Raw genomic sequence first — 26,608 nt, forward strand, 5'->3', positions numbered from 1 at the left:
AGGGAATTCTGGTATTGCTTTACAAGTGAATTTGTATCAGGCTCGGGGAATTTTGGTATTGCTTTACAAGTAAAGATGTATCAGGCACAGGGAATTCTGGTATTGCTTTACTAGTGAAGATGTACCAGGCTCAGGGAATGCTGGTATTGCTTTACAAGTGAAGATGTATCAGGCACAGGGAATTCTGGTATTGCTTTACAAGTGAAGATGTATCAGGCACAGGGAATTCTGGTATTGCTTTACTAGTGAAGATGTATCAGGCACAGGGAATTCTGGTATTGCTTTACAAGTGAAGATGTATCAGGCACAGGGAATTCTGGTATTGCTTTACAAGTGAAGATGTATCAGGCTCAGGGAATTCTGGTATTGCTTTACAAGTGAAGATGTATCAGGCTCAGGGAATTCTGGTATTGCTTTACAAGTGAAGATGTATCAGGCTCGGGGAATTCTGGTATTGCTTTACGAGCTTTTTCTTTTTTGGACAAACATTTTGCAATATGTCTTTACAATAATAGCATGGCAAAAACATCTGAAACAATGTTTATTCTTCTGTATTTGATGGATGAAATAAGGTAATTGCAAATTTGACAACCCATTTTGCTTGTTTTGCACATCGATTAATAAAAACCATTTTCATATATTATTAATAAAAAGGTGTAAAATACTTACAATTAAAATGGTGAAAGTCAAACTCCAAAGTAAATCCACTGGAATGATTTTCCACCCATGTAAAAGATATTTTTACAACGTTCAACTTCGAATGAAAGACTTGCGGCAATCGCAGACTATGTGAAGTTTTGCAAATTTTCCAGATAAGATTGCGTTTTTGTTCGTAATGGTCGGTACCCTGCTCATTTAACACAAGTTCTGGAGGGAGACAAGCATCTGAATTGTCGTTATTTTGTGTTTCCTCAGACTTCGAATTACCCGCTGTCATGGAAGATTGAGACAGGAAGCCAAAGATGCGGGTAAAGTTCAACTCGATAAAGTTATTCCGCGGTGCATGTATGTTATATTCACATCCTTTGCATCCGTTCTGTTCGTAAAGCTGAGACAATGCTGTAATCTCGTCCTTCTGGGAGTAGGTAAAACTGCAAACAGCTGAAAAGAGATGAGGAAACACGTTTAACCCTTCACAGCTCAGATTGCATTTTGACCCATTTTTAGTTCGTTAAAAAATCAAACTTAATTAAAGACTTTTGAAATATATTCATGGTTTAAAGGCTTTATTTCGAACCCTTATAAAGTGTTGAGCAGCAAACAGCATTAAACCTGAAAAGCCTGCGAGTTGTTATGGTTTTGTGCTGGATGAAAATTTTCATTTGCTTCCGATTGGGAAAGAGTTTGATGATGTCAAGTTCTCTGCGTTCAATCCTTACCAATATTTATCACATGTAAAGATTGAGCACAAACTTAGACTCAAATTGGTTGTCAAACCCCCTGAAAATTTAAACACAAAATTAAACGTCAGTTATTTTGCACACGCCGAGTGTGAGCACATGGTTAAGGTATTTCAACAAATAACATCACGCGCAATGGTCACATGATCTGCGCAGCACTCCGCGCTTTGTCTACCATCCTGTCTAGCTGAGAACATCAGAATCATACTGCGCAATTCATTGTTACCAGACGTCTGCTACATTGAAATGTGAAGCATGCATTTACCCACAGGCACATGAAAACTTAAACCACATATTTAATTACACTTAATACAATAACAATAACTTGCATTGAAGCCATGAGCATATCAAACTCTTTAAATTGACGGAAATGGATCTCAAACCTATTAATTGCAGAGAAATCTGTACAGTTACACACAAACAGGTATTTGTCTGTTTTTCGATTTCGTTAATTAAGCGCTCAACTCTCATTTGTCTTGTGTTTACAGGTTTCTTTTCAAGGTCGCGCAACTTCAAGTAAACATGACGTTGCAACACGTACAGAACCATATGCACCTCGGCACAACATTCTTTTTTAACTGTTAAATTCAAGCATTTTTTTCATTTAATTAATGAATGCTTCTGCCGTCATTATGGGCATTTAACAATATGCACATAAAACTTGAATTGAAAAGTTGTACACAATAAAATTATGAAAGGTCTGCCAACATTATTATAGCTTTAACAAAACCTTTGTAAAAACTTCAATTCCATCATTTCATAGAAAATGCTTCTTTTTTCACCCAAACTAATCTGTTCACACAATATTCAAATGTCAAGTCATGAATACAAACAAATTGTAATTACATCTTTACTTCACAAGTCTTAGTGTCAAACTTACTGAAAGAAAGCCTGTTGTTTACAATAACATACAAAGAAAATACGGAATGTTTCTGCTCTAAGCATGCTAATTCCTTGCCAAATATACACTGGAATCTTACTGAACAAACTCCCAAAATTGTCAGTCACATTATAATCAAACAAAATTGTCCATGTCAAGATATGGCTATCTTTCTGATGATCAGGTTATTATAAGGGAATGAACTCTGCCAAAACCAAAACCAGACACAATAACTGACAGGATAAAAAAACTAATAGCCCCACACAGATTTAACTCTTTCAGTGCTAGAACCGAATCTTGAAGGCCTTTGCAAACAGTTTGGATCCAGATAAGATGCCACAGAACATGGCGTCTCATCAGGATCCAAACTGTTTGCTATTCTGATAGAATTCTGTAGAAAAAATCGAAGAAAATGCTAATTCTAGAAATTCTGCAGACGACATTTTAGCAGACGACAAATTTCCCAACATGCAAAGGGTTAAATTACCATTGCATCAACACTTAACAGGCATTTTGTACCTTTCATGTAGATGCTATCAAACAATTTGCTGTTATTAAAGCAGAGTAATAGTGAACAAAAATAGCATCTGACAGCCCTAAACATTCCTTATAATAAAGCACTGTTAAATTCCAAGAATTCCAATAATGCTCACAAGAAATAAGTAACATGTGTTGTGAATAAAAACCAACCTTCCAAAGCTACAATTGAATGTTCATTAAAAAAATTCAATTCCAGTTCACTTAGTCAGCAGTTTCACAGACACAGTAGAGTTCCCTAGGTCAGTACAACCCACTGGACACTGAATGCTGACCACTGTATACACACTGACCACTGTCCAGTCATTTTCATTGGCCCATTAGTGGTCAATAAGTACAAGTAGCTGTAGGTAGAGTTATTTTATTGAGAAATAGACTGGTGGCCACAACACACTAGAAGTGATAATACATCATCTTAACCACTAGAAAAATTTCACTTCTATCATTCACTCAAGATGTGAAATTTAGTAATTTAGTAAAAGACAATAAAATCAGTCACACATTTTTTGTTTACAAATACGATACAAAGTTTTTGTTTACAAATATGATACAAAGTTTTTAATGACAAATATAATTTAGACATACAATGATTTATTTATTGATGAACAATTAAAAAAAATGTGTTTCAATGTACACAAGTACAGGGCTCAATTTTTTTTATTTATTTTTTTATTTTGCGGTTTACTTTTTTCAACTCACAATAAATTGTATTTACTTGCTATTTCTTGTAATACTAGCAAAACTCTTCTAAATGGTGCTTAAAACCTTATTTTTGTGGTAACTTTTTCTTATGGTAATTAATTGAAAGTATAATATAATACTTGTTTAAAGGCAAAACAACTATACTGTCTAACTCCCCTTGCGGGTTTTATTGACAGGTGCGCAGTCAGTGCCAGATAAAAGTGTTAAAAGTGAGAAAGATTATAAAGTAATACCACAAATCCTTATTTAGTTTTTAACACTGACAAAATCTGACAAGAACAAACATCAATACTTTGAAAACCAACAACAAAACTTGACAGAAAATAAAACCTATTTGTATAATAGGTTACCAGTCTACAGGCCAACAATTAATAGCAGCTTGTTTCAGAGACAGACAGACAGCCTTCTATTGCACCTCAGGGCGTTTGACCTTCTGACCAGGCCTAGAAATGGGTCATAATGGTATGGGATAAGCATACAAAAATACTTTTAAACAAACATATAACAGTGACTAATTAACCATATCGAAGGATGGTTGGGTTGTCAATAAATACATGGACAGGTTCAAAACAAACATATAACAGCGATACTACTATAAATATGAGGTTGGTATACATCTACCCAAAGACCTATAGATAACACAGATTGGAAACTTCGCGCCTTATCGGGCTATCTCTCGGCGGGGTCACGTGGTCGAGAAACTGATAACAGGGGTTTTTTTTAGAAAAAGGGGAAGACGCTGCTATTTGGGGAAAAAATAAAAACTGTTCATTTCAATGTCTATAACTGACCTACAGACTTCAGGTGTTTTTTTAGAAAAAGAGTCATGTCTCTGACCTGTTTGTTCTTAAACACATGAACAAGTATGATATTAAAGTCAAAGTCCTAAATAAAGTTGCAGGGGTAGATCTAATAATGGGAAATGTTTTCAACTTGGGCCGGGGAACGATGTCAATATTGTGATTTCAATTTCATGATGAATGGGTTGACGATCTAGATCTGCTACAGTATTGGAAGGGAAAGGTGCGGCAGCTGCCGATTGTCTACTTTCACTTTCGCAATAATCCGACAGTATTAATCGATGTTGATTACATGTACCTCCGAATCCTGCTGGGTTTCAACGGTTTTTGATGATTCATTCTTAAAAAATACGTCAACGCAATTAATATTTTCCGAGTCCGAACGTTTTATTTTGTTCGTGTATGAACGCCAATTGTGAGACTTTTTCTGTTTTAACGTTTATATCTTGGCTTTCACATAACCCGGATGAAAATTCGACTGGTTTCCGGTAATTAATTGACGAAACACCCTTCAAGCGCAAGACCGGAATCCAGTAAAATAGTCACATGATTAATACGATTAGTTGCCCGGTTTCCATGACGTAATTTAAGAGCTATATATAGAATCACTGGGATTCCCAGATTTGAGTGTTCGTCGGGAGAGAGAGATCGTTGTACATGGTACAAATTGGATAAGCGTCGACTTCCCAAAAGAAAAAAAAAAATTCTTTGAGGGTAAAATATTATATTTTGGTGAAAAATTATATTTTTGGAGGGGAAATGGTATTTTTAGGGGAAAAATTCTGGTAGGGGAAGACGCCGAATATCGGCGTCACTATCTTAGTAAAAAAAAACCCTGGATAAGAACACTTGGAATCAGCAGACGATTTATTCCATGAATCAATCGGAGTAGTCCGGAGATAGCCGGTGTATCACGATTGCGATAAGATAGTGACGCGTCAGTAGCAACGGCTACGATTATCGAGAAAAGTTATGCGAAAATGTAGAAAGGCGGCTGTAACTTGGTAAATAATGATCCGATTTTCATAAAATTAAGTTTCATAGAAACATGAGTAATTATGTTTTTATAAAATCTCGATTTTATTTACCTACAATAAGAATTCATAATGCCGCGATCATTGAAGCAATTGCGCTAAGAACTTCCAAATCGCGGCGAGAATGCTGTTGAATAGTTTATTTGAAAGGCTTTTGCTGATAAAATATTCTTGTATAATTTGGTATTTCAGACAGTTAAAACCTTATAAAATATTATTATTTCAAAAAGGATAGATATATGTGGACACATAGATCTAGGTCTCTGATTAAAACAACATTACAGTATAATAAATGCTATGATCGTTCGATCCAAAAACGGTTTTAGTTCGACTTATTTCAATATTGATTGTGTAGATTTTTTTCAATTGTTTAATTCTCTTTTTATTGAGATTTAATTCATGAGTTATAGGTTATTAAAGTTTTGTTTGTAATCCAGTTTTTTTCTTTTGGTAATTAAATTAAGCTTTCTGAGTATCGTGGGCTAGGATTTCGCGAAAAGAAAAAAACAAAAACATTTCACGCGCGTGTTAATCGTCGGATCAATTAGCGAACTGAAGATGCTTTGTGTGTTTTTTCTTTACTCTTGAGAATTAATTAAAGGAAGGGATTCTTACTTCAATTATCAGTTTGCGTTGTTGATTGATTTTAATTGTGTGATCAGTGGCCGCGGCCGGCGAATTCATTCTTTATATGTCATTGTGATGTCCAATTAAGGTAAGTCTTTGTTGTGAATGTGTTAGATTTTAATATACTTGTTTATAATAGTACGTTATAAACACAATGAAATGCTGTATAAAACTGTTTAAAAAAAGGCTATTCTCGATTGTGTATCTTATAAGTTGGACATACTAGTACATATTTTGGATTTTACATTTTTATATTCTGTATCATTTGTGTAATCATGTCGCGTAACAGAGACCCTGATTTTTTCGCTTGGAGTGATAGTGATTTAGACCTTGATGAGCTTTTTGAAGGGGACTATACTGACAATGACTCTGTTTGTACTGATAAACATAGTGTTAGTGTTGATAAGAAAGATATATATGTGTGTCCAATTTGTTCACGAGAATACAAGACTATATATTTCTTACTGTAAGAGGTTTTGCAATTACAAAACTAATAAATAAGAAAACTGAGAAAAGTGCCAAAAAATGAAAAGAAAACATCCGCCAGCCTGAGAGATGCTTTAAAGTCACTGAATACCGGTAATTTGAAATAAACTGGGACTATAGGTCTGTACCAGAAGTTTAACATCAGGACTATCAGTATGGGAATATTGAAACTAATAACGTGTGCTCTGCTATTGCTTACGCTTTTAACAATGACAATTTGTGGTTTTTATAGTCATCTAACAGCTTGTGTGTTTTAATAGTAAGCTTACAGCTATCTGTTAAAATATGTTTGTATATTAACTTGCATGTGTAACATTGACAGGAAAACTGGTAATACTAATAAAATAAGATATTAAATGAGAATTTAAACCCAAACATTGTACTTTCATCTAGTTCTTTTATTCATACCAAGATAAACATATTACCCAGAATAAAAATCTTATTTCTTCAATTTGAGGTGAATAATGAAAAAGTTTTTCACAATGAACCAAAGCACGTTTGACAACATGTGTGTATAATAGGGTAAAAGAGCTTAAAATTGTACCATCTTTGTACAAGGCCAAAATCCTTTAAAATGAACATTATCCTCCAGTTTAATTAATTCATACCAAGATTAACATATCACCAAGCATAAAAATCTGACTTAATCTATTTGGGATGAAAAATGAAAAAGTTTATCAAAAGAACAAAAACACGTTTGACAGCTATCTTGTACAACAGAAGAAAAGAGCTTAAAATTGTACCAACATTGTTTAAGGCCAAATCCTTTAAATTGAATATTTTCTTGTAGTTTGTTTAAATCTATACTTAGATAAACATATTGCCTAGCATAAAAATCTTACTTTAACGATATGGGATGAGAAATGGAAAAGTTTTCACAAAGAAACAAACCACTTTGGCGACAGGTGTGAAAAATTATTGAATGAAATAACAGTATAAAATTGTACAAAATGTACAAAGGCAAAATCCTTTAAAATGACTTATTTTCGTCTACTTTTTATTAATCATACCTAGAATTACATATCACCAAGCATAACAATCTGACTTAATCGATTTGGGATGAAAAATGAAAAAGTTTATCAATAAGAACAAAAACACGTTTGACAGCAATATTGTACAACAGAAGAAAAGAGCTTAAAATTGTACCAACATTGTATAAGGCCAAATCCTTTAAATTGAATATTTTCTTGTAGTTTGTTTAAATCTATACTTAGATTAACATCTTGCCTAGCATAAAAATCTTACTTCAAATATATGGGATGAGAAATAAAATAGAAAAGTGTTTCAACAAAATACAAACCACTTGATTGAATGAAATAACAGTATAAATAGTACAAATTGTACAAAGGCAAAATCCTTTAAAATACCTAATTTTCGTCTACTTTTTATAAATCATACATAGATTAACATCTCACCTAGCAAAAAAATCTTACGTTATCAATATGTGATGCTTAATGAAGAAGTTTATAGAAAAATGCTTCGGGCCTTTCAATTTTTAAAAAATTATCGAAAATGAACGAATCCAGTGTTCTCTTTCAAATTCCGATAAATTAATAATTAATTAGAATAATAACTACCAAAACCTAAAGAATTATCAAGGCAGAAAATAAATACTTATTTCAAATCATACACAAAATATTCAATATGTCTTTTTTCGGAGACCGACTTTGCTCACTACGTAAAGTTCGTAACGTTGCGCTTTCAGGCATTCATTGCTCTGCAAACTGACAACCGAGCGCTAAAAACACTAATTAACACATTAATATTGTTAATAACAATATCAAAATAATATAAACTAACCAGATCATGCTCAGAATACCCTACGGCATCAAATATTAACGACTAATTACGAAGAATAATTGTTTGCTTTATAAGAAAATGGCCGACAGCAGCTGGAACAGGGAATAATCTACAGGTACACCGGCATCTCCAAAATCAATGTCACGTGACCCGCGTCCGCCGATAGATATTATCGCATATCGCTATAGCGGAGACGAGAGATTCCAATCTGTGTTATCTAGGTCTTTGATCTACCTGACGTATGGTTTAACATCATTTTGCAATAGCATCGTTCCAACATGAAGTCATGTGAGAAGCTTTAACGGCTTCAATGTCATAGTATCCCAGCATAATCATGCCATAATTTTGAAACATAAAATATAAACATTATTTATTAATTGCATAAGAATGTTGATGGAAACTTAATGTAAACAAGAGCACCGCCTTGCGGGTGCAGACCGCTCATCTATTTTTTTTAAAGGTGATTAAGAGCCCATAATTCTGTCAAAATGCCAGTCAGAGTTACATAACTTTGCCTGCACAATCCCCTTAAGATAGTTAGTAAGTGTTGCAAGTATGAAAGCAATAGCTTTGATACACTAGGAATAAAGTGGATCTAAACACAAAACATAACCAAATTTTCAATTTTCTAAGTATAAAAAGGGCCCATAATTCTGTCAAAATGCCAGTCAGAGTTACATAACTTTGCCTGCACAGTCCCCTTATGATAGTTAGTAAGTGTTGCAAGTATGAAAGCAATAGCTTTGATACTTAAGGAATAAAATGGACCTTAACACAAAACTTAACCAAAATTTTCAATTTTCTAAGTATGAACAAGATGTGTTTGTGAAACACAATGTCCCCCTATATGACGTTTGACCTTGAAGGATGTCCTTGACCTTGACCCTTCACCAATCAAAATGTGCAGCTCCATGAGATACACATGCATTTCAAATATAAAATTGCTAGCTTCAATATTGCAGAAGTGACATTACATGAGCAATTTTGACCCATATATTTGACCTTGAAGGATGACCTTGACCTTTCACCACTCAAAATGTGCAGCTCCATGAGATACACATGCATGCCAAATATCAAGTTGCTATCTTCAATATTGCAAAAGTATTAATAAAATAAGCGATTTGGGCCACACATATTTGACCTCTGACCTTGAAGGATGACCTTGACCTTTCACCACTCAAAATGTGCAGCTCCATGAGATACACATGCATGCCAAATATTAAGTTGTTATCTTCAATTTTGCAAAAGTATTCATAAAATGAGCTATTTTGGCCACATATATTTGACCTCTGACCTTGAAGGATGACCTTGACCTTTCACCACTCAAAATGTGCAGCTCCATGAGATACACATGCATGCCAAATATCAAGTTGCTATATTCAATATAGCAAAAGTTATTGCAAAATATTAAAGTTGGCGCAAACAGACCAACAGACCAACCAACCAACAGACAGGGCAAAAACAATATGTCCCCCACAACTATAGTGGGGGACATAAAAAGGACAAATAATTCTGTCAAAATGCACACCAGAGTTATCTTACTTTGTCTGCCCAGTCCCATCATGATAGTTAGTAAGTGTACCAAGTTTGAATGCAATAGCGTTGATATTTTCTGAGAAAAGTGGACCTAACTACAAAATTTCAAAAAATAGATGAGCTAAAAAGTAAGGCTATTCCAGCTCTGAAAACAACTGCTCCACGTCCATTTGTTTCCATGTAGCACAGTGTATATTGAAATTTGCATAGTGTTACATCTATACTTAGGCTGGGATTTTAAAAGACAAAACAAATAATTTGGTAATTTTTGTGGAATGTCATATTAATTCACCATTAAAAATTTGATCTTGCCATCTGTGTTTATTAATGTTATTTATAATTTTATACTTATTTTTGCATTTCATTAAGTCTTATAATGTGTAGCCTCTTTTGTGTAACCTATAAATAAATCATTTTGTTTAAAGTAATTCTGAAATAAAGAGTGACCCACAAAAAAACTCTGCGCCGTTGTTTAATGATATTATTTTAAAAATTCTACTAAAGTGGACTGTTCTTGCACTATTCTCACACATTTAAGAGGTAATTGTTCTCATTTTTGTCTAACTAATGATAATTTTATGTATAAGCAAAGATTTAACAAGAAAAACTGATATATAACTTGAAATCAATTTGCTACAGGAAAATGACATTAATCGTGTAAACACAATCCGTAGATTACGTCATTTTTATTTGGACTAAGAACAGTGACTAACTAAAGCTTTGTCACAGACGTGATGAATACCCCCACATGCCGCATTGACACATAATATTTTGCAAGTCGTCTTCACAAAAAACAGCGGACACCACCTCAATTTTTAAAACGCACTAAGTGACCCCTTGACATAGTTTTTGACCCAGAAAGGCCCATGTTCTAACTTGGCCTTAAGATCATCTACATAAAACTTCTGACCAAGTTTGGTGAAGATTGGATAAAAACTACTTGAATTAGAGAGCGGACAACATGCTGAATGTTTAAAACGCACTAAGTGACCCCGTGACCTAGTTTTTGACCCACCAAGGCCCATTTTCGAACTTGGCCTTAAGATCATCTTGATACAACTTCTGACCGAGTTCGGTGAAGATTTGATGAAAACTACTTGAATTAGAGAGCGGACAACATTGTGATGTTTAAAACGCCCTAAGTGACCCAGTGACCTTGTTTTTGACCTGGCATGACCCATATTCAAACTTGCTCTAGACATTATCAAGATACAACTTCTTACCAATTTTGGTGAAGATTGGATAAAACTATTTGAATAAGAGAGCGGACAACATGGTGAGGTTTAAAACACACTAAGTGACCCATGACCTAGTTTTTGACCCGGCATTGCCCATGTTTGAACTTGACCTACACATCATCTAGTTACAACTTTTGACCCAGTGTGGTGAAGATCGGATTTAAACTACTTGAAATAGAGAGCGGACACCATGCTCAATGTGTTAAACGTACTGAGTGACCCGTGACCTAGTTTTTGACCCGACAAGGCCCATGTTCGAACTTGGCCTAGACATCATCTAGATACAACTTCTGACCAAGTTTGGTGATGATCGGATGAAAACTACTTGAATCAGAGAGCGGACAACATGCTGAATGTTTAAAACGCACTAAGTGACCCCGTGACCTAGTTTTTGACCCAGCAAGGCCCATGTTTGAACTTGGCCTAGACATCATGTAGATACAACTTTTGACTAAGTTTGGTGAAGATTGGATGAAAACTACTTGAATTAAAGAGCGGACAACATGCTGAATGTTTAAAACGCACTAAGTGACCCCGTGACCTAGTTTTTGACCCAGCAAGGCCCATGTTCTGACTTGGCCTAGACATCATCTAGATACAACTTCTGACCAAGTTAGGTGAAGATCGGATGAAAACTACTTGAATTAGAGAGCGGACACTTAATACGGACCGACCGACAGACAGACAAGATCACTCCTATAAACCCCCCTAAACTGCGTTTGTGGGGGTATAATAAACCATAATTGAAGGATGGTTGGGCTGTCAATAAATACATGGACAGGTTCAGAAAACCTAATGCTGAAAAAGTCCACTAAACAAACAAGTTACAAGACTGGCATATGGACTTAAACCATTGAAACACACACATATACACAGCAATCAGTTTACTTGTCCGGAATCAAGTTGTGAGTCAACCGACCAATCATGGGTTTATATTTCCATCGAAAAAAGTGTACAAAAAGGTCGAAAAGGTCGTATAATATAATCACTATACTTGGCAATTTCTGGGAAGGGGGGATTGTTTGTCTAAGAGGCTATTGTCATTGAATTCAAGGAAAATCATACACCTTTGTTTACTTGTCCATAAACACTATCTTCCTTAGAATAAATCTTCTAGACAGTCCGTTGGTAAGTTCATTCCTTATATAGTTGCAAATGGACAAACAAAGACATAACCATGAAGAATCTGGAAGAGGTGATAATAACTTGTCTACAATAATAAGCCACACAGAGCTCAGTGCAGTGGACAGCTGTGATAGATGGCAGATATATTCCTAAAGGCAGGAGTGTCAAGTCCAGATCAATACACTTTGTTCTGTGAACACTGACAGAACAGAGATATCCATGCTGCAGAACCTACATGCGACCCATGCTTTGCTTTCTGCAGACAGAACAAACAGATTTGGTCTGTTCATTACAACACCCACTGGTTACAGTCTCCCTACATAAGTCAAACTGAACCAACAGGAATTGAACACACAATGTCATGGTCTTATTTATAGCGGAAAGGAAAGCTTCTGACCAGATGGCGCTAACCTGTCCACATATGACTGGTCCAGAGCTACGCTGTCCACATAAGCCTGGTCCACAGCTACCCTGTCCAAATGTTACTAGTCCGAGAGCCCACGGGTGTTTATTGCAAGTTTTGAGGCCAAGATTTTTTTTGTATATTCGAAAAGGGTATTTTATATCCTTCCAGAAAACCCATTTCTTAAGTGTCACAGCCGTATATATCTATGATTTTTTTGGTAAAATCACTCAAAATCGAAAGTTTTTCTGCTGATTTCTGGAATAATTAAATAAATACACATTTTCGGTCATGCAAATTAACCCAGGGTTTCCGTTTTGGGGTTTTAAAATAAGTATCAGAGACCTTTTCAATAATTTAGTGAAAAAAATATAATTTTCCATGTTTTTTTGTTTTTTTTAAGTTAAAAACCACAAAAATTCTCATTTTTTTAGCCGAATTTGCTCATTTTTCAATTTTTAATTTTGCAAATTCTTTTTACAAAGTTAACAATTTCCAACATATTTGTCTAATTAGTGTTTTAAAAACACACATATGGCCTCCTTGTTTAATTCCAACAACGACTTTTTTTGATTACCATCTATTAGTGATTTTGGGGGGAAATGAATAAAATCACTCACAAAACTGCTGATTTCTGGAATAATTTGATTTAATTAGATTTATAAGACATGTGATCATTATAACAATCAAATATTGTTCGCATATTTATTTTACAGGTCTATATAGATATATTTATATGTATAACATCACTTTTATGAAAAGATCCGATACATTTATGGTGCTTATAGGTTAAAAACCACTAAATTCTTAACATTTGTAGCCGTTTTTGCCCATTTTCCAAGCTAAAGTTCTTCGGTCTTTGTTACCATGTAAACAATTTTCAATATGTCTGTCTCTTTTGAGTTCTAAAAATGCACACAGTGTCTATCTATTTTAGTGCATAATTTTTTTTAATGTCTTTTTTAAGTCATTGGGGGTGTGGAGTGGGGGACGACCTAAGTCACACGCAAAACTGCAGGTTTCTGCTCCAAAATGTCATTAATTAGACATGTGATCATTATAAATGGTAAAATGTTGTTCATTCATGTACATATGTATATAAAATCACACAAAATAAAATATTGAATCAAATGCTTACATTATGCCAAGATTGTGTGCACAGTTTGCTTATAGGTTAAAAACCGCTTAATGTTGAGAAAAATGAAATTTACACAATTTTGCCTTTTGTGATATGATTAAATTAATCTAATTACAATAAAAAAAAACTGCAATCATTTCTATGTCCAAACATTGGTAACATAGTATATATATTCTTTAAAATCCTGTAAATAGACCAATACTGACCTGTTTAATGTTTGAACCACTTTTACAAAAGTTGATTCCCTTTGATTTAAACACGCCATGATCAGTCTGCAGAGGTCAAAATAAAATTATGAAAAACAGAAGGACTTGCCTAGATTTACAAGTATAAGTTCAGGTAAGTAATGTTTTTTTTTATCTATTAATGTACTATTTCAAACTTCATACACTATAGGCTTAATTTTATATAGTATAACCGTTTGTTTGAAATATGTTTAAACATCGAACAGTTCCTGTGTATGACATGTTGATGACTTTTCCAGTTCATATTGACCATCTGTGCATGTTAACTCAGCATACCTTGGTAAAACAGTACTATAAGTACTTCAACAAAAGGCTTAGAATAGCATTTTACAAAAAAAAAAGAGAAAGTGTACAGAAGGGTCATTTTCATTTTTTTTAAAAGGGTAATAGTATACGGATATGCACATTTTCGGATAAATTCTACTTTAAATGGTGCTCCCAAAGTTACGGGCATCATGCTGAACGTTAGTCATACTATGAGGCTGTCTGTGGAATTGTGTGTCATTAAATAATCTTTCACATCATCACGGTATAACAAATCCCAGTGACAGACTGCCGTTTTTAGCGAAACTATAATGTACGCCAAGATAATCATTTATAATTCTGAATTTAAATACGCATTTGGTCTACAGAGTTATTTTTTCTTTCCAGAAATGTTTGAATGATATAAAGGGAACAGTAACAATGTTTATCAGCATCAAGCAAACTATGCAGGTTGGTTGAATGAAGTTTCTAGTTCTTATTAAAAAAGGTTAAAAACCACTAAATTTCTAAATTCTTTTACCTGCCTTTGCCCTATAAAAGTTATTTTTTCAAAGTCTTATTACTATGTTAAAAATGTTTTCAATTTACTCTGTTTTTATTTTTCTTCATTACTATTCAAATATGTTATTGTTTAATTATCCATCCATAAATTGATTGTACTACAACAATAACAACAACAGTACATGTATTGTATATTTCAGGTCTTGCTGTCAAGGTCGTCAAACTGGTTGTGCATTGACAACTCAAACCCTCACATGGTAGTACCAGTTTTGGGGGTAAGGATGGTACATGTTTGAAAATCACTCAAAAGGCCTGGAAATATGAAAATAACATTTCCTGAATGTAGAACTGTTGAAAATAATGTTGTCACACAAGTAATGTTTCAATGGAATGAGTTCAGTAATTCAATCTGACTGATAAGAATACTTTGCTGAATGATGATATTTGCATTTCTACCAGCCAATAATACCATCTTGATCTTATTAACATAGATCAAACCCATCCTGGAATACGACCAAAACTAGAGAAAGGGGCTTTCACGATTCGACGGACATCAAAGATGTTTTCACGTTCTCCAGTAGATCTTGTACTAGAGCAGTCGATAAATGCAGATGCCGCCTCGAGATTAACTGGGATTTCGTCATTCAGTACTAAAGAAGGTGCTCGTCGACGTTGGATGCTTACACAGACATCTAGAAGGACTATTGTAAATAGTCTTCTCACAAAATCAGGAATGATATCGTACGATAGTCCTGCACAAGAGCTGAAACAGTCACGTATTGAACGCGACAATAACGACTTGCAAAAGCTGGTGTCTGGAATCGAGACCAGAATGAATCCATTAAGCAGTGATTACAGAAATGATGAACTTATTTGCATCTCCACTGGCAAGATTGTTTCCAAAGATATTGCAGATGATTTATTGACGATGGAGAAACAGGGAAGTGCCTGGATGGAACAATTTGCAAGTGGAGGCTTTCTCGACTCCTCACGATTTAAAAAGCCTATTCCAAGAAGGAAGGTTAAGAATTTCGCAGATTGTGCTATTAAAATGGCTGTTACAAGAAAGGATAACACCATAAGGCAACTGACTTGTTCAAGAGATCTGTTTGGTCGATTGCTATACTTGGCCACAACAATTGAAATAGATCTGAAGAAAATCTTCTCGTTTCCACTAACGCCAGTGCCACTTTCCCTAGCACATGTGGATGGGAGTGTAATGAAAACAGATAAATCGAAATTAATGAAGATTCTAGAAGACAGAATAACAAGTGAACCACCCCAAAGAATTGACGCAACTATCATTGACGGCATGTTCTTGATTCAGACAATGACCGCTTTGCCGAGTACATTTGCCAAGATAGCAAAGGTGATAATTTCTCGATTGTCCGGCTTATCTTCCCGTGTGGACTTTGTGTGTGATACGTACAGACATCCATCCATTAAAGACATTGAAAGGACATCCCGTAGCGCAGTTGTTGGTAGATTCATTGTGTCTGGTCGAGATCAAAGAAGACCAAAGGAATTTCATAAAGCATTGCGATCAGAGTCATTCAAGACCTCTTTTTTGGTTTTCCTGTCAGAAGAGTGGGCGAGAAATGAATATGCACCATTTTTGAAGGACTGTTGTCTCTATTTTGGGCATGTTACAGGTTCACGTCAGACCAGGAAACAGTTAGTCGCATTGAAATAGGCGATTTGGCCTGTAAACACGAAGAAGCAGACACGCGTATTATCTGGCACCTTCATCACATTGCGCAACATACCGAAGACTCACAAAATGTAGTCATACGCTGTAGTGACACCGATGTTTTGGTTATCCTTTTGAACTATGCAGGAAAGTATTCATTGAATGTATGGATGGATGTTGGACTCAGTAGCAGTAACAACAGGAGATATATAGAAGTCAACAAGCTCGGATCCGTCCTTGGGCAAAGTATTTGTGATGCCTTACCTGCAGTGCATGCTTTTACAGGCTGCGATTACACTGCAGCATTTGTCCGCAAGGGAAAGGTTAGGCCATTCTCTCTTGTCGAGAAGTCTACATTATTCCAGAAAGCATTTGCTGCCCTTGGAGAAAGTCAGGAAGTTACACCAGAAACAGAGAGTACTATTGAGTCATTTGTTTGTGCGATGTATGGGAAGCCAGGATTATGTGATGTTGAAAGTGTCAGATACTCCATCTTCCGAACAAAGTTTGCACCAACTGATGAAGCACAACCACTCGGTAAAATTAAAGGTGCAGATGCCACTCTTCTACCTCCTTCAAAACCTGTTTTACACCAAAAGCTACTACAGACAAATTTGGTGTCGTATATTTGGCGGCATGCTCACAAGGCAGTCCTTCTGGAATTGGATCCAACAGAAAATGGATGGTTGGAAGATGATGGATACTTTAAGTTGAAGTGGTTTTCTGGACCACAATTACCTACAGACATTGAACGTGTGCTTTCGGAGAGCGTTGATGAGCCAGATGACACTGATGAAGTTGAGTTGGAGATTGATGATATCGATGGTGATGACGAAGATTGTTCAAATACTGATTAATACAACAATGAAATATTAGCATGAATAATCATGTTTTGGCATTTGCTTAAATGTACTAGCACAACTGGATGACTTTACTTACACATAGATGAATATGGAAATGTACACATACTTAGTACATAACAAGGCCGGATGGCAATTATAATGTTCGTCATTATTTACTTTGTAAATACATTTTAGTTAAAAAAATGTATTTATTGAAAGTATACGTAGTTAAACTATTGTTTTATGTTGATAAGAATTGTGCGTGATAAATGCTAGTAGATGTGTGTACATAAAAACAGTACATGTATAAAATATGATAATTTATCATGTATACAAAGTATGTTTAATGTCTAGATGAAATTAAATAATTGTTTGATTTTCGTGACAAATGTTGTTAAAAAAAATAAAAAAATAAAATAAAGTATACGTAGTTAAACTATTGTTTCATGTTGATAAGAATTGTTCGTGATAAATTCTAGTAGATGTGTGAACATGAAAAACAGTACATGTATGAAATATAATAATTTATTATGTACATAAAGTATGGTTAATGTCTAGATGAAATTAAATAATTGTTTGATTTTCATGCCAAATGTTGTTACATGTAACAGTTGTGTGACATAAAATGTTAGTAAATGTTTTGTTTATAATGATACTGTAAATGTATAACATATAGTACAGATTTTTGCGTTCCGTAACAAAGTATTGTAATAAATCAAGAAAGTCGTTAAAAGGACCAAGTGGTCCTTTTTCAACCTATAAACACTAATATCAATACATTAGATTATGTTTAACTGAAAATACTGAATATGTTAAAGGGCATATTTAAGCAATGTTAGATCATTTAAAATGTCAGCAGATAAATTTCGAAATTTGCAGTGGGTATGAAAACCGCTGAAATAAATCAGGTGAATTGACTCAAAAAGAAAGAATATATTAAAAATTTAGTGGTTTTTAACCTACAAGTACACTGTACTCATTGGAATGTTTTGTTTTGAGCTATGTTATACGCATATGTACAAAGACGAAGAGTGCTTATTATTATCGTGATCACATGTCTTTTAAATCTAACTATATCAAATTATTCCAAAAATTAGCAGTTTTGTGTTTGATTTCGTTTATTGTTCCTGAAATCTCACTAAAAGTCTTCATTAACAAATGTTCATGTTTGAATTAAATCAGGAGAACCTTTTGTGTGTTTTTAATACAGTATTTAGACTAATATGTTGAAAATTATTTCAGTAGAGTAAAAATTCGATGAACTAAAACCTGAAAAATGGACTAAAACAGCTAAACTAGTTAAAATTTAGTGGTTTTTAACCTACATAAACTGTAAAAAAAATAGTGGTTTTAACCTAAAATCACTCTGCGATTATTGCATGGTTTGTTTAGAGTGCAATTGTATATATGCGAACAATATTTGATTGTTATAATGATCACATGTCTTATAAATCTAATTAAATCGAATTTTTCCAGAAATCAGCAGTTTTGTGAATGATTTTATTCATTTCCCCCCAAAATCACTAATAGATGCTGATCAAAAAAAGTCGTTGTTGGAATGAAACAAGGAGGCCATATGTGTGTTTTTAAAACACTAATTAGACAAATATGTTGGAAATTGTTAACTTTGTAAAAAGAATTTGCAGAATTAAAAATTGAAAAATGGGCAAATTCGGCTAAAAAAATGAGAATTTTTGTGGTTTTTAACTTTAAAAAATAAAATACATGGAAAATTATATTTTTTTCACTGAATTATCGAAAAGGTCTCTGATACCTATTTTAAACCCCCAAAACGGAAACCCTGGGTTAATTCGCATGACTGAAAATGTGTATTTATTTAATTATTCCAGAAATCAGCAGAAAAACTTGCGATTTTGAGTGATTTTACCAAAAAAATCATAGATATATACGGCTGTGACACTTAAGAAATGGGTTTTCTGGAAGGATATAAAATACCCTTTTCAAATATACAAAAAAAAATCTTGGCCTCAAAACTTGCAATAAACACCCGTGGGCTCTCGGACTATACTGGTCCAGAGCTACCCTGTCGACATATGATTGGTCCAGAGCTACGCTGTCCACATATGACTGGTCTGGAGCAATGCTGTCCACATATGACTGGTCCAGAGCTACCCTGTCCACATATGACTGGTCCAGAGCTACCCTGTCCACATATGACTGGTCTGGAGCAATGCTGTCCACATATGACTGGTCCAGAGCTACCCTGTCCACATAAGCCTGGTCCAGAGATACCCTGTCCACATGATGACTGGTCCAAAGCTACCCTGTCCACATATGACTGATCCAGAGCTACGCTGTCCACATATGACTGGTCCAGAGCTACCCTGTCCACATATGACTGGTCCAGAGCTACCCTGTCCAAATGTGACTGGTCTGGAGCTACGCTGTGCACATATGACTGGTCCAAAGCTAAGCTGTACACATATGACTGGCTAGGGATAAGCTGACCACATATGACTGGTCTGGGCTATGATGTCCAGATATGACTGGTTCGGAGCTACGCTGTGCACATATGACTGGTCCAGAGCTACGCTGTCCACATATGACTGGCCCGGAGCTGCGCCGTTCAGATTTGATAAAACACTTTTTGGGCATTTCATACCAGTAAAAAAAGGGTGCACCAATATTACCATGAATATGAATATTGGCCAGACTAATGCATTAGACAACGAATGGCCAGACAGTCAACACAATTACACTAAAACTTTAATATCCATATAGATGTCTGGTCCCTCGCTGTGGTGTAAATCAACATCGTGACATGTTGAGTTTTTTAATAAACCAAATGTTAGCTCTATATGTTGTAACAGCCCACATAAAACAATGGGCAGACATACTCTTGTCACATTTAACTACAACTTACGAGTCTCACTCAGCGAAATGGCCTTAATGCACGTGCGTTAAGTGTTGTCCCACAATAGCCATAGGCTTATCAGGCACTAAGCTTTCCACTTTAATGGTATTTTTTTTTTTTAAAGGAAATCTCTCCTTAGCGAAAATCTAGTTTAGGTGTTAAGTGTTGTCCCTGATAAGCCTGTGCGGACTGCACAGGCTAATATGAGACAACACTTTATGCACATTAATTAAGCCCCGTTTTCCCATAGCGTGTCACAAAAAATCTGGACCTGGACAGAGATATTCAATAACCCCATCAACATGGTAAATTACATGAAGCTATGCATAACAGCATGATTATCAAACTCACAAAGCCCTGTGTGGGATCAGTGCACAAGCCAAACAAACATTGAAAAAAGCCACAGACAAAAGATCAAAGATGGATAATCACCCACTTAAGAAATCCTGACTTGTAAGACAAACAAGACAAAAAAAAAACGTCAATGGCCTTCTTAAGATCAAATGAAGCAACTGTGAAACTCTGTGAATACCGTTGAATGTCGTTTGTCTTTCATTGTTTGCAATTATACAATTTTAAAACCTGCCCATTGTTTATGATATTGTCAACTGCAAAAAGTGGAAAGGGAAGTTGGCATTTGGCTAACAATGTCTGTTTTTTTCTCCACTACCCCGCCGTATCAAGGTAAATGTAAACTTTCTGACTAGTTTGAAACTATGAACCATAAACAAGAACACCCATATTGTATCTTTTAAATACATCATTTATATTTATTTTAACAAATGCCAAAGTTAAGAAACTCAAGAGGGATTGGTGATTAGCTGTGTAAGTGGCTCGGTCTGCTCACTCAGTAGAGCACTAGTCGGTTCCAGGTTGGGGTCCCCCTGGGGAGCAGGGCACAGACTACAATCCAGCAACACCCACATATTTTTCACCATTGTCATTAATTTTTTAACAAATTGAGATTATCATTTTCTAAGAAAATTCTATTAATTATGAAACAGAATTCCCGCTTATGTGCTTTACAGGTTAGTGAAGATCAAAAAGTGCATAAGCTTACCCTTTCGGGCAATTTATTTTTGCAAGGGGGCATGCAATTATTTGACCAACTCCATCAAACCCTTTTGGCAAGGACATTTACACCCGGACATTTTTTGTTGAAGCATGCTTGCTAGCAAGAAACATCTTTATGTTAAAGTAGCATATCACAAAAAACGCTTCTTAAACAAGAGTGCCAAACTGTCACAAGATACGCCCGTCTAAAGTTTTTTGGACAACTTAATAACTTTAACATGACCCATATTTGAACTTGACCTACATATGATCTAGACACAACTTTTGACCAAACTTGGTGAAGATCGGATGAAAACTCATTCAGTTAGAGAGCGAACACCATGCTAAATGCTTGAAGTGACTTCGTGACCTAGTTTTTGACCCATATTTGAACTTAACCTAGTTATCATTTAGACACAACTTTTGACCAAATAAGGTGAACATCGGACGAAAACTATTTCAATTAGAGAGCGGACACCATGCTTAATCCTTGAAATGCACAAGCGACCCCAGTATCTAATTTTTGACCCAGCATGACCCATATTTGAACTTGACCTAGATATTGTCTTGATACAACTTCTGACCAAGTTTGGTGAAGATTGGATGAAAACTACTTCAATTAGAGAGCGGACACCATGCTAAATCCTTGAAATGCACTCAGTGATTCCGTGACCAAGCTTTTTACCAGGCATGACCCATATTCAAACTTAACCCAGATATTGTCTAGATACAACTTCTGACCAAGTTTGGTGAAGATCGGATGAAAACTACTTGAATTAGAGAGCGGACACCATGCTAAATCATTGAAATGCACTAAGTGACTCCATGACCTAGTTTTTGACCTGGCATGACCAATATTTGAACTTGACCGAGATATTGTCTAGATACGGCTTCTGACCAAGTTTGGTGAAGATCAGATGAAAATTATTTGAATTAGAGAGCTGACACTGCTGTGGACGCCTGCCGCCCACAAAGGGTGAAACTATAATACGTCCCGTTTTTAAAAACGGGCGTATAAAAAGGAACAACAGCCATGCACATTGAACTACAATAAATCTTAAAATAGAACATAACGTTCATATAAATAAATGTTGCAAAATATGTTTTTAAGCATTTCTTTCTTTGAAGAAGGTGATTCACACACCTTCTGAAGCATATTATTATTTCTGCTACTTCATAGATTGATCAGTACATGTTAACACATTTCTTTGAACCATCCTGACCTCAGTGCTCCAGCTAGAATTTGAAAAGGGCAGGGTGGCTTTTTTGTCAAAAGGGCACTTTCGACGCGCAGTATTTTGTGAAAAGGGCACTTTCGACGCGCAGTTTTTTGTGAAAAGGGCACGTTCGAGCGCGCGGGTGTTTCTGGAATGCTTTTATTTGCATGTTAATTTATATGTTATAAATAATTGTATTATTCCCATTATTAAACCATTCAAATATAATGTCTACAATGAGGATTAAACTAATTACAATGTAATAAGAGATTTATGAATTATCATATGTAAAAAAAAAAAAAATTTTTTTTTTTTTTTTGAGGGGGGGGGGGCAGGGCGGAGGTTCGGGGGGGCAGGGCGGAGGTTCGGGAGGGCAGGGCGTGGCGCCCTTCGATTTAGGCCTAGCTGGAGCACTGTAACCTTAATGCAAAAAGCATTCCAAAAATCCCCACTTAAAGAATATTGCAAGTATATTTAGTAGAGGGAATCATTAAAATTATTAAAACTGCTTTGAGCTTATCTTTTTAAAGCTGAAGTAATATGACTATGACGTTATATAATTCATACTCAGTCACTATCTGTTTTGTGCAAAGTCTAGACAGGTGAGTTCAGACAGATTTAATGATTAAGTCTATTGATAAAGGCTAAAAATATGCAAATGTTATACATGAACTAATACAAAGTCTTCACAGATCATTTGCTGGTACGAAATACTCAAGGCTACAATCAGGTTATAAAAAACTTCATACTTTTGATTTTCAGGGGCTTGTGTTTACTATATGTAGTTTTTTTAAGAGAACAATATTTGTGTATTTGCTATAAGTCTCAAACCAGATGTTTCACTTTCATCAAAATCAATTATAAATAGACAAAAAAGTACATATTTAATTTAGCGACCTCAAACGTTCACAAAGAAAACTGCACTTCTCTCAGCAAGTAAGTCTACATGGTTTTGCAAATTCAACTTTGTTCTTTTGTGTATATTCTCATCTTTTTTTCATTCCAGATCTATAATTACAATAAAAACTACTACTAAAATTATATCTTTAACAATGTTTAAACCATACATTTGTTGCAGCAAGTATTTTGAAGACAATTCATACAATCTCAATAACAATTATTGAGTTTGATTCGATTTCGATAATTCAAATATGCAGTATAATATTGATTCAAATCGGACAGTGTAACATTAATTCTTCAAGAAAACACCTCTTTTTTAAAATATCTAAAATATAAATTTCAAAACTGTCAATATGAAAATAAAACCTGCTGTCATGTAAGAAGTATTCTTATTGCAATCAAGCCTGTGATAGCTTTTATTGCTAAGATCTGCTGAATGCGCCAGACATTCCCTGGCGAAATGTTGTTCATGATTTCATGAACACTTCAAGCCAATCAAGAACTGTTCATGAACGGGTCTGAAAAAGTTCCTGAGCTTGGTTCATGAACTTTTGGACATGAACTGTTCTTAAGACATGTTCATGAACTGTTTATGAATTATTGTTGAACATTTCAAAGTTCATGAACAGTTCTTCATCTAACCATAAATACTTAGTGATGAACATTTCATGCACTAGTATTTCTAATGACTTTTCTGAGACAGACTTTAAGGATCCATCATGAATAATTCATGAATTCCTTTTTGCTAGATGTTTCATACATATTTTTGAAAGTAATATTGAAATGTCTAGCATACAAATCTTGTAGATTTGTGAAACCTGTGAAGTTAGTATGAATATGCATAGTACTTTCACCACTGTAAGTTAGAGTTCTTGACCTGTTCTAGAGAATTTTAAGAACATTTGTACAAGAACTGTTCAAGAACTGCCTTCAGGAACACTTCAATAACTTTTTAAGGACCTTTCCTGTTCTTGAATTATTCTTAAACTATTCTTGAACACTTTAAGAACTTTTTTAAACAACATGTTTCCTTCTGATGTTCTTAAACAGGTCTACACAATGTTTTTGAACGTATGATGGACTTTTTAAGAATCCAATATGTTCTTAAAAGGATCTGTCATTGTTCTTGGAAGACTTAAAAGACAAGTTTAAGAACGTTTTAAGGACATCTTATTTCAAGAACAGTTTAAGATGATATCAAGAACTCAATGTACATTGCATTGCTGTTTTTACAAAGAAAGAATATTGTGTGCACAGGAAGTTGAAACGGAAGGCACATGGTTTATGTTATATTTGAAAATGTAAGTCTTTAATAAATTACCGGCTGAACTGATCAGCCATTGGTTCCATTTCAAGTTCTTTGGCACTGTAAGTGTAACTATTTCAGGGAAACCATTGATTAGTAAATGATTCTTGAACTGAAAATGAGACTATTCATAATCTTTTCAATACATGAATTATTCATAAACATATAGTGCAAAGTTGTATTATGAAATTTAAAGAGTATTATCAAACCACTTGTATCTCAGTTATTAGTGTTATATTTAAATTATTGTTATATGTTGCTATCAATATGTTAAGTGCTAATACAAGACTTGTTTCTTCTTACCCTGACCTGTTTGTTGAGCTTTAGTAACACTTATGATAACCTTTGCATAAATTGACAAATTCTTGTTCATGAATAGTTCATGAACACTTCATGCCACCTCAGTTCATGAACTCTTGAATAACTATGGTTCATGAACTATTAACTTACAGTTCGTGAACAGAAAATGAGCCATTGAAAAATAGAAGGAAAATGTTCATGAACTGTTCGTGAACAGCAAAACCCTGAAGAATTTTTCAAGAATTGTGTTGTTCATGAACTGTTCAAGAACACTTCATGCCATTGATGTCCATGAATAGTTCATGAACATTTCATGCCATAATGGTTCAAGAAAAGTTCATTAACACTTCATGCCACACGGATTCAAGAATAGTTCATGCACACTTCATGCCATAAGGTTTCAAGAATAGTTCATGAACACTTCATGCCATTAGGGTTCAAGAATATTTCATGAACACTTCAAGCCATTAGTGTTCATGAATAGTTAATGAACTAAAATTTCAAGAACTTTTCACAGACGTGGCTCATTTTCTGTTCACGAACTATTCGTGAACAATTCATGAACTCAGTTCACGAACAGTTCATGAACTGTTCACGAATTATTCGTGAACTGCAGAACAACATTTCGCAGGGGTATCAATCGCATGCAAGGAGAGGTGTCATAAAATATGCAAGACTTAACTGAATCAATCTCTTGGGAAATTGTCTCAAGATAAATAGAAATCCTCATTCTGAGACATTTTGCACTGGTTCCACATTGATTAGCAGAGTCAGATAAGATTCTTTTTCCATAGGTCATTCTTTCATTCCTTGTCCATACCATTCTGTTGGTACACATAGTTCAATGGTACTGACCACTGAACTGCACTCAAACACAACACACAATGCCCTTAATGTGATGAACATCGTGATATCAGTGAGATCCAATATGACATGCTTGGCCATTGAACAGAAACATATCTATAAACATGATCTTTAAGATAACATATGGTCAGACAGTTTCAGCAATGGTCTGGCAGTTGTTGGACATTTTTGGACATTTTCTTTTATATCCATGCCTCAGGTTACAAAACAGCAGAGCATAAAGGCTTTTTAATTTTGCTATTAACATGATCAACAAATGACCAGATAATACATGATGTTAGAGGTCAGGTACATAATTAATGGATTTTACAAAGATTTGATCTTTCATTCATCACCCAGGGTTTATTAATCCACTGAAAAACTGAGATTGTGGTCAAAACCATTGAATACATAAATTTTGATCTTCTGATAAGTATTATACAGAAAACCAATTTGGTACATAAGCCATTAATGACCAAAGCTAAACACTAATTAAAAATCACTTAGTGTAAATGTTCTTTGAATTTTCGTGTACATTATTAAATCAAAGAACAAACTAATTTGTTTCTGTTAATGAGGAATTGTTTTTCCCAGGTAAGGGAGCTCAAAACATAATTGTCTGCCATGTACTCATCTGAAGATCAGGCAGTGGCCTTACAAATGTAAATTTCCATGGCAACTCTCTGACCACCGATCTGTCACATCAGGTGCCAAGATGGGCACAAAATGAAATGTATTATATATTTGCGCCCTATTAAGTAATTCCTACACAGTAACTCTTTTCGATGCCCAACCCCCTGTTGACTTTCACATACTTGATTCATCTTTAATTGAATTTCTGTGGCGAAAATATACATTACGGTCTG

The 26,608-nt window shown here is 34.8% G+C and overlaps 1 protein-coding gene across 7 annotated transcripts in view; it reads right to left on the reverse strand.

Moving 5' to 3' along the window:
• LOC127844276 (uncharacterized) overlaps positions 1 to 26,608 on the reverse strand; it is a 276,480-nt gene that overhangs the window by 92,723 nt on the left and 157,149 nt on the right. For 6 of the 7 annotated variants that reach the window (XM_052374368.1, XM_052374367.1, XM_052374369.1 and 3 more), the window contains one exon: positions 670 to 1,101. In XM_052374368.1, coding sequence (XP_052230328.1) covers positions 670 to 1,101 — 432 coding nt within the window. Of the gene's footprint in view, positions 1 to 669; positions 1,102 to 2,970; positions 3,080 to 26,608 lie in introns of those variants that run through there. The other variant, XM_052374373.1, reaches the window with a different exon arrangement.

This window comes from Dreissena polymorpha, chromosome 9 (assembly GCF_020536995.1).
Source record: "Dreissena polymorpha isolate Duluth1 chromosome 9, UMN_Dpol_1.0, whole genome shotgun sequence".
Classification (NCBI taxonomy): domain Eukaryota; kingdom Metazoa; phylum Mollusca; class Bivalvia; order Myida; family Dreissenidae; genus Dreissena; species Dreissena polymorpha.